The sequence below is a fragment of the Leiobunum rupestre genome, chromosome 7 (genome assembly GCF_980474605.1).
Source record: "Leiobunum rupestre chromosome 7, qqLeiRupe1.1.hap1, whole genome shotgun sequence".
NCBI lineage: Eukaryota > Metazoa > Arthropoda > Arachnida > Opiliones > Sclerosomatidae > Leiobunum > Leiobunum rupestre.
In genome coordinates this window covers 42,761,233-42,773,644 of record NC_143390.1, presented here as the reverse complement: position 1 = coordinate 42,773,644, position 12,412 = coordinate 42,761,233, and the positions used below count along the sequence as shown (strand labels likewise).

Genomic DNA, 12,412 nt, shown 5'->3' with positions numbered 1-12,412 from the left:
ATATATAATATATAATATATAATATATAATATATAATATATAATATATAATATATAATATATAATATATAATATATAATATATAATATATAATATATAATATATAATATATAATATATAATATATAATATATAATATATAATATATAATATATAATATATAATATATAATATATAATATATAATATATAATATATAATATATAATATATAATATATAATATATAATATATAATATATAATATATAATATATAATATATAATATATAATATATAATATATAATATATAATATATAATATATAATATATAATATATAATATATAATATATAATATATAATATATAATATATAATATATAATATATAATATATAATATATAATATATAATATATAATATATAATATATAATATATAATATATAATATATAATATATAATATATAATATATAATATATAATATATAATATATAATATATAATATATAATATATAATATATAATATATAATATATAATATATAATATATAATATATAATATATAATATATAATATATAATATATAATATATAATATATAATATATAATATATAATATATAATATATAATATATAATATATAATATATAATATATAATATATAATATATAATATATAATATATAATATATAATATATAATATATAATATATAATATATAATATATAATATATAATATATAATATATAATATATAATATATAATATATAATATATAATATATAATATATAATATATAATATATAATATATAATATATAATATATAATATATAATATATAATATATAATATATAATATATAATATATAATATATAATATATAATATATAATATATAATATATAATATATAATATATAATATATAATATATAATATATAATATATAATATATAATATATAATATATAATATATAATATATAATATATAATATATAATATATAATATATAATATATAATATATAATATATAATATATAATATATAATATATAATATATAATATATAATATATAATATATAATATATAATATATAATATATAATATATAATATATAATATATAATATATAATATATAATATATAATATATAATATATAATATATAATATATAATATATAATATATAATATATAATATATAATATATAATATATAATATATAATATATAATATATAATATATAATATATAATATATAATATATAATATATAATATATAATATATAATATATAATATATAATATATAATATATAATATATAATATATAATATATAATATATAATATATAATATATAATATATAATATATAATATATAATATATAATATATAATATATAATATATAATATATAATATATAATATATAATATATAATATATAATATATAATATATAATATATAATATATAATATATAATATATAATATATAATATATAATATATAATATATAATATATAATATATAATATATAATATATAATATATAATATATAATATATAATATATAATATATAATATATAATATATAATATATAATATATAATATATAATATATAATATATAATATATAATATATAATATATAATATATAATATATAATATATAATATATAATATATAATATATAATATATAATATATAATATATAATATATAATATATAATATATAATATATAATATATAATATATAATATATAATATATAATATATAATATATAATATATAATATATAATATATAATATAATATATAATATATAATATATAATATAATATATAATATAATATAATATATAATATAATATAATATAATATAATATAATATAATATAATATAATATAATATAATATAATATAATATAATATAATATAATATAATATAATATAATATAATATAATATAATATAATATAATATAATATAATATAATATAATATAATATAATATAATATAATATAATATAATATAATATAATATAATATAATATAATATAATATAATATAATATAATATAATATAATATAATATAATATAATATAATATAATATAATATAATATAATATAATATAATATAATATAATATAATATAATATAATATAATATAATATAATATAATATAATATAATATAATATAATATAATATAATATAATATAATATAATATAATATAATATAATATAATATAATATAATATAATATAATATAATATAATATAATATAATATAATATAATATAATATAATATAATATAATATAATATAATATAATATAATATAATATAATATAATATAATATAATATAATATAATATAATATAATATAATATAATATAATATAATATAATATAATATAATATAATATAATATAATATAATATAATATAATATAATATAATATAATATAATATAATATAATATAATATAATATAATATAATATAATATAATATAATATAATATAATATAATATAATATAATATAATATAATATAATATAATATAATATAATATAATATAATATAATATAATATAATATAATATAATATAATATAATATAATATAATATAATATAATATAATATAATATAATATAATATAATATAATATAATATAATATAATATAATATAATATAATATAATATAATATAATATAATATAATATAATATAATATAATATAATATAATATAATATAATATAATATAATATAATATAATATAATATAATATAATATAATATAATATAATATAATATAATATAATATAATATAATATAATATAATATAATATAATATAATATAATATAATATAATATAATATAATATAATATAATATAATATAATATAATATAATATAATATAATATAATATAATATAATATAATATAATATAATATAATATAATATAATATAATATAATATAATATAATATAATATAATATAATATAATATAATATAATATAATATAATATAATATAATATAATATAATATAATATAATATAATATAATATAATATAATATAATATAATATAATATAATATAATATAATATAATATAATATAATATAATATAATATAATATAATATAATATAATATAATATAATATAATATAATATAATATAATATAATATAATATAATATAATATAATATAATATAATATAATATAATATAATATAATATAATATAATATAATATAATATAATATAATATAATATAATATAATATAATATAATATAATATAATATAATATAATATAATATAATATAATATAATATAATATAATATAATATAATATAATATAATATAATATAATATAATATAATATAATATAATATAATATAATATAATATAATATAATATAATATAATATAATATAATATAATATAATATAATATAATATAATATAATATAATATAATATAATATAATATAATATAATATAATATAATATAATATAATATAATATAATATAATATAATATAATATAATATAATATAATATAATATAATATAATATAATATAATATAATATAATATAATATAATATAATATAATATAATATAATATAATATAATATAATATAATATAATATAATATAATATAATATAATATAATATAATATAATATAATATAATATAATATAATATAATATAATATAATATAATATAATATAATATAATATAATATAATATAATATAATATAATATAATATAATATAATATAATATAATATAATATAATATAATATAATATAATATAATATAATATAATATAATATAATATAATATAATATAATATAATATAATATAATATAATATAATATAATATAATATAATATAATATAATATAATATAATATAATATAATATAATATAATATAATATAATATAATATAATATAATATAATATAATATAATATAATATAATATAATATAATATAATATAATATAATATAATATAATATAATATAATATAATATAATATAATATAATATAATATAATATAATATAATATAATATAATATAATATAATATAATATAATATAATATAATATAATATAATATAATATAATATAATATAATATAATATAATATAATATAATATAATATAATATAATATAATATAATATAATATAATATAATATAATATAATATAATATAATATAATATAATATAATATAATATAATATAATATAATATAATATAATATAATATAATATAATATAATATAATATAATATAATATAATATAATATAATATAATATAATATAATATAATATAATATAATATAATATAATATAATATAATATAATATAATATAATATAATATAATATAATATAATATAATATAATATAATATAATATAATATAATATAATATAATATAATATAATATAATATAATATAATATAATATAATATAATATAATATAATATAATATAATATAATATAATATAATATAATATAATATAATATAATATAATATAATATAATATAATATAATATAATATAATATAATATAATATAATATAATATAATATAATATAATATAATATAATATAATATAATATAATATAATATAATATAATATAATATAATATAATATAATATAATATAATATAATATAATATAATATAATATAATATAATATAATATAATATAATATAATATAATATAATATAATATAATATAATATAATATAATATAATATAATATAATATAATATAATATAATATAATATAATATAATATAATATAATATAATATAATATAATATAATATAATATAATATAATATAATATAATATAATATAATATAATATAATATAATATAATATAATATAATATAATATAATATAATATAATATAATATAATATAATATAATATAATATAATATAATATAATATAATATAATATAATATAATATAATATAATATAATATAATATAATATAATATAATATAATATAATATAATATAATATAATATAATATAATATAATATAATATAATATAATATAATATAATATAATATAATATAATATAATATAATATAATATAATATAATATAATATAATATAATATAATATAATATAATATAATATAATATAATATAATATAATATAATATAATATAATATAATATAATATAATATAATATAATATAATATAATATAATATAATATAATATAATATAATATAATATAATATAATATAATATAATATAATATAATATAATATAATATAATATAATATAATATAATATAATATAATATAATATAATATAATATAATATAATATAATATAATATAATATAATATAATATAATATAATATAATATAATATAATATAATATAATATAATATAATATAATATAATATAATATAATATAATATAATATAATATAATATAATATAATATAATATAATATAATATAATATAATATAATATAATATAATATAATATAATATAATATAATATAATATAATATAATATAATATAATATAATATAATATAATATAATATAATATAATATAATATAATATAATATAATATAATATAATATAATATAATATAATATAATATAATATAATATAATATAATATAATATAATATAATATAATATAATATAATACGTAAGGTAGTGTATTATATTGTCTTGTATAGAGACTTGGCACTCCGTAGCTTTGGCCATGGCCGCCATTGTGGTCATATTTTTCTCCCCACGATAAAAACTATTGAAAAAAAAAACTGTGACGTAGCACTGCCAAGTCCCTATTGTAATATATTGTATTATAATGTATTGTAATGTAATGTAATATAATATATTGTATTGTAATGTATTGTAATATATTGTATTGTAATTTAATGTAATGTAATATATTATATTATATTGTATTGTTATGTAATATATTGTATGTAATGTAATGTAATATATTGTATTGTAATGTATTGTAATGTAATGTAATGTAATATATTATATTGTATTGTTATGTAATATATTGTATGTAATGTAATATATTGTATTGTAATGTATTGTAATGTAATGTAATATATTGTATTGTAATGTAATGTAATGTAATGTAATATATTGTATTGTAATGTATTGTGATGTAATGTAATATATTGTATTGTAATGTATTGTAATGTAATGTAATGTAATGTAATATATTGTATTGCAATGTATTGTAATGTAATGTAATGTAATATATTGTATTGTAATGTATTGAAATGTATTGTAATGTATTGTAATGTAATGTAATGTAATGTAATATATTGTATTGTAATGTAATGTAATGTAATATATTGTATTGTAATGTATTGAAATGTATTGTAATGTAATATATTGTATTGTAATGTATTGTAATGTAATATATTGTATTGTAATGTATTGTAATGTAATATATTGTATTGTAATGTATTGTAATGTAATATAATATAATATAATATTATTTGAAATGTGAATTCGCGGGGCAGATGGCGCTAATAGCATTTTCATTTCAGTGCCCGCAACGTTAGCTGACGTGTCGGCGTCATTTGAGGTCCTTTCACCTTTTTCCAGTTTTTTTTTGGGTCATTTGTAGACGGCGGCGCAACGACGCGAACTTTCGCGAGCTCATTAACAAAGCGGAGGAGAGATTGCTTTCTTTTAGTCGTGGATCGTTTTTCTTCTCATTTCCCGGTCGCTCGTTCATCATTTTGGGGGCTTTCACACCCTCGTGAACACGCGATTATGACTACGAAACTTGATCCTCCTATAGTTTGTCGAGGATAGGGCTAAATATTGGCCCACATTTACTCTCGTGTCTCCTTATGGTGGACACCGCCTTCTTGACCACCTTTCAAGGTGTACTCACATCATTACATTTCAAATTAATTCACGATCTCGTGTCTCCTTATGGTGGACACCACCTTCTTGACCACCTTTACAGGTGAATTACCTACTTACATCATTACATTTAAAATTAATTGAACACACTAGAAGATCCATGTCCACTAAACTTCGTAAATATTGTTTATAAACACGTTACTATGGATACGAGAAAAATTAAGACATAGTACCCTAGATTCGGGTAAATATTGGGTCACATTTACTCTATTGGCGGAGGACGATCTCGTGTCTCCTCATGATGGACACCGCCTTCTTGACCACCTTTCAAGGTATACTTACATCATTACATTATTACATTTCAAATTAATTTACGAGTGTAAACAAATAAAAAACAACGATATTCGATTTGATATGTATCACTTAAAATGAAAAGAAAAATATTCGAATATGCTCTTGCAAACTTTTTTTTTAATGAAAAGTTGGAGTAAAATGGTATGACAGTGTACTGAACCGTCTTTTACCGTGATTTTATCATATTCACTACTGTTATTATTAATGCCGATATATCGGTGCATCCCTAGATTATTCAAGTTGTAATTTGGTTTCCTGATGAACTGATTTCCAATTTTCATCTTTACACTCAGCTTTACCCAGCACGTTCTCGTTGGAAATCGTTAGGTGCATTTAGCCGCGTTCACACTTTGCCTTGATATCGATTCAAATCGATTCAAACCGTTTCCAAGGAGTTGTTTGAACCAGGCTAAATCGTTTGAAACCAATTCAAATCATTTTCTACCGCTTACGTGTGAACGAAGCTTTTGAGTGACCATTTCAGTGTTAAAAATCTTTTAAAAAAACTAAATAAAATAACCAAATATCATGTTTATGAGAGTTTTCTAATGTTTTGTTTTGGGGGGTTTTCAAAACGTACGATAAATCTGCCGAAGATACGATAATATTTGGTTGTTGGTACGATAAATCTATACTTAACGCTGCTTTCAATCCGCGACTCATCGCGGAGAGAGATAAAGACGCGTATAAAACAGAGGAGACAAGACGGAGAGATGTTTGGAAGAGCTAAATTTATAATATTTTGAGCTGAGAAAAGCAAACGTAGAAATAAGAATCAAATCTGATTGCGATGCAGATAATTCGCGGCGCAAAAAATAGCACCGATCTTGGCCGGAGACTACCCACAGTGATGACTCCCCCCTTCCAAACAACTTCTTTTTTTTATTCTATTTTTTTCTATCTCTCTTTCCAAAGCACGCGCGAGTTTCGGTATGCACCCCGAGAATCCGAAGGGGGGGCCAGAAGGCACGCTTTCCCGCCTCTTTTAGTTTTATTTTTGAAAAAGAAAAGTAAAAAAGTTTCGTTCTACTAGTCACCTGGTACTGAAGACGAAGTAAGTGGCAAGGGTAAGAGCCGTTTAGGGTTAACTATAGTCCGTGGTTCCAGTTAATACGAATAAAAAGAGGTTTTTCGCGGAACCCCTTGATGTAGAAAGCCCTAAATAACTGCGGTATTAACGGTACTTAAATCGCTCTGCACTAGGTGAATTTCCATTGTTATATTTAACCGCGCAAGCGGAGATTTTTTTAAAGGTTTGGTATTTGATTGCGTATCGTCAGAAGTATATTATATAAATATTCTGCTTATGTTATTTTCTCGAAATAGGTAGCTCTCGTTGATTTTTTCAAAAATATTAAGGGTTTAAGTACATCATACAGGATTCGTATGAAATTTTCTGAATGAATTTACCTAACTTTTCCAGGTTTCCCTGACCAATTTTCCAAATTTTCCTTATATTACAATAAATGAAAGCTTTGATACGGCCAATTATTTACTATGTATTTTTAATACATAATTTCAAAAACTTATTTGCCTGATTTATTGCGGCCATTTTCAAATTCCTTGACTTTTCCCTGACTTTTTGGAACCATTTTCCAATTCCCTGACTTTACCTGACTTTTGGGAACCATTTTTAATTTCCATGACTTTTGGAAACCATTTTCCAATCCCCTGATTTTTGGAAACTTATTCCAATTCCCTGACATTTTGGAATCATTTTCCAACTCCCTGACATTTTGGAATCATTTTCCAACTCCCTGACATTTTGGAATCATTTTCCAACTCCCTGACATTTTGGAAACTTATTCCAATTCCCTGACATTTTGGAATCATTTTCCAACTCCCTGACATTTTGGAAACTTATTCCAATTCCCTGACATTTTGGAATCATTTTCCAACTCCCTGACTTTTTGGAATCATTTTCCAACTCCCTGACTTTTTGGAATCATTTTCCAATTCCCTGACTTTTTGGAATCATTTTCCAATTCCCTAATTTTTGGAAACCATTTCCCAATTCCCTGATTTTTGGAAACTTATTCCAATTCCCTGACATTTTGGAATCATTTTCCAACTCCCTGACATTTTGGAAACATATTCCAACTCCCTGACATTTTGGAAACATATTCCAACTCCCTGACTTTTTGGAAACATATTCCAATTCCCTGACTTTTTGGAATCATTTTCTAACTCCCTGACATTTTGGAAACATATTCCAACTCCCTGACTTTTTGGAATCATTTTCCAACTCCCTGACATTTTGGAAACATATTCCAACTCCCTGACTTTTTGGAAACATATTCCAATTCCCTGACTTTTTGGAATCATTTTCTAACTCCCTGACATTTTGGAAACATATTCCAACTCCCTGACTTTTTGGAAACATATTCCAATTCCCTGACTTTTTGGAATCATTTTCTAACTCCCTGACATTTTGGAAACATATTCCAACTCCCTGACTTTTTGGAAACATATTCCAATTCCCTGACTTTTTGGAATCATTTTCTAACTCCCTGACATTTTGGAAACATATTCCAACTCCCTGACTTTTTGGAAACATATTCCAATTCCCTGACTTTTTGGAATCATTTTCTAACTCCCTGACATTTTGGAAACATATTCCAACTCCCTGACTTTTTGGAAACATATTCCAATTCCCTGACTTTTTGGAATCATTTTCCAACTCCCTGACATTTTGGAAACATATTCCAATTCCCTGACTTTTTGGAATCATTTTCCAACTCCCTGACTTTTTAGAACGTTTTTTTCCAATTTCCCGGACTCTTTGGAACCCTTTTTCCAATTTCCCTGACTTTTAGGAGCCATGTTCCAATTCCCTAACTGATGTATTTCAAACTTATGGTATCATCGAACTCTCGACATCAAACATTGTTAAGTTAATTTAACACCTTTAAAAAAAAAATGGTCTAAATTCAAACTTGAGTCGAAATAACCCGTTATTTCCAAATAAACTAGGGTCTTCATTTAGCTTTTCGTTGTACCATATTGTTGGTTCATTCCCAGTCCACTAAGTCACGGGCACCGGATATAAGTTCGCAGCGCCCTCTATTATTCAGGTTAAATTTCTTATTCTTATTGGACAAGACGGTTTGTTTGTCCACGGATTAAAATTAGATTTCCGGTTTGAGGCACGGCTCCGCTAGGTGGCCAGGGGACAGGATATATTTGCTTTTTTACATCAGGGACAGGGACATCCCTTGAGGGAAGATCCAGTTGGCAAAATTAAAATTTCTGCGACTTTTTTAAAGAATTTAAAACAATCTTAGAAACATTTCTTGAAATAAGTCGTTAAAACCAAGATCCCCCAAAGTCGACCCCCTTCGATACGCCACTGTCCACTGGAACATACTTTAGCGATGTTAACTAATCCATGGTTTAAGTATGATGAATAAGTATCATTTAAACGAGGTTCTAACCACTTTTAGAAAATCTGTACACCGGATTACGCTTAGATTAGCACTGCCAAAGGCAGGGACTTCAAAGATTACGCGTAATCCCATTAGTACAGTCAAAGGTACGGCTCTGTACACCGATTACGCGGAGTGATCAGCCCCTCGCATTTAAAACAGTCGGAATTTCGATGGCCATTGAACTTGATTTCTCTACGTGCAGTATAGCTAAATAAATTTAAGTCACCCCTAACTAACCATAGCACTAAAAGTAACCGCGCAAAAATCAAAACATGTCAGGCTTGCAATTCCATAGGGCCTACTTATAAAGTAACAGATTACACTAGCGATAGCGAGGAAAAAGCCTTTGATTTTTACAACCATACCACCGTAGTTCGTAAGAAACAAGGGCCATCTTTGTACCCTTATTATCGCCCATATTTCATCTCAAAGAAGAAATCGGAACCGACAAAAATAAAGAAACATTCATACGCTTTAAGCTCGAATAAGAAAAATATAAAATGAAAGCGTACATTCTTCGTCGATCGCGCGATCGGAAACTGTTTGACAGTATCGAACAACGAATAATTACACATACGGTAGTTCGGCCAACGTAAAAAGCGAAAGTGTCAAAGCGACGGTTAAACAGGAAATAAAATATATATTTGGCGTCATGATGGTGCGGAAATAATAACGGTATTCAACCTCCATTTAAACGGAGCACCGATTGACAGAAGCAAGACGCGAAAAAATAACTGCAACGGTTTATTTACCTTGTTCGACGGACATCCTGGAAAAGTCTCCGGATTTATCTCCTCCTACTCCATCTTCTTCCATGTAAGCTCGAGCATCTTCATCAGCCATGCTGACAAAATATTATCAATCCTTTTTATGCCAGATTTTTAAAAGCACCGGGTGCAATATGGTATTTTCAGATTGCGAGAGTTCCCAAACCGCGACTGTATATTCTTCTCTACGCGTTGCCACCGGCGAACAAACTGGAAAGATATCTTCAGCGTTCCTCTTTCAACGACCGCGAACGAGTGAAAGCAGCGGCGGCCCAGCAGGCATCAAAACATCCGCGATGATCCCGACGCGATAAAACTGCATCCGTAGCTTTCCAAATGCGGAGAGTGAAAAAGAGAGAGAGAGAGAGGACGCAAAATCGTTTCCTCGCCTCTCGCGCGTGGCTTCGGAGAACGAGTTCCAACGGAGACTCGGCGGAGGGATACATTCCAACGAAAAAAACCAGCTCCGCTACAAAATAGTTCGTCCGCCAAATAAGAAAGAATCGGAGAAATTGGTTGCTATTTTACTTTATTTAAAGTTTCGTAATATTTTAAATAAAACTATGTAACTCCCATCACGCAACTCAATACTATTTAAATGATAACAATAATCATGGCGAAAAAACCTAGGATAATTTCGTTGTATTTAATTTTTATTAAGTGCTCAAAATGAACTAAAACTTCTTCATAAATATTTCAAAATTTTAAAATATTATAGGAAAATAAATAAGTTTCCAAGTCCCCGGGAAAAAATAAAGCAGCGAGATCTTGGATCAACAGATTTTTTAAAATAATAAATTAAAGAGCTACCGTCATCTAGCGGCTACATATTAAACCTTATTTTAAATTTAGGTTCCCTTTACTAGTTTTTTAAATATTAATTGAACAAAGAATTAAATATTTTTATTACAAGAACTATAAAATTTTAGACTAACCAAATTAAATTTTATATTTCTTAGTAGATAGGTAGTATGCGAAAACGCCCCTAGATAGCGCCACGTGACGAATAAGCAAAAGATAGATTTTCTAAAAAATGG

The 12,412-nt window shown here is 19.4% G+C and overlaps 1 protein-coding gene across 1 annotated transcript in view; it reads right to left on the bottom strand.

The window, feature by feature from the left end:
• LOC149936381 (KH domain-containing, RNA-binding, signal transduction-associated protein 2-like) overlaps positions 1–11,786 on the bottom strand; it is a 291,391-nt gene extending 279,605 nt beyond the window's left edge. The window contains exon 1 of the mRNA XM_090153325.1: positions 11,361–11,786. Within this exon, the coding sequence (XP_090009451.1) occupies positions 11,361–11,451 (91 nt within the window). The 5' untranslated portion in view covers positions 11,452–11,786. The remainder of the gene's footprint in view (positions 1–11,360) is intronic.
• Between the last annotated feature and the right edge of the window lie 626 nt (positions 11,787–12,412).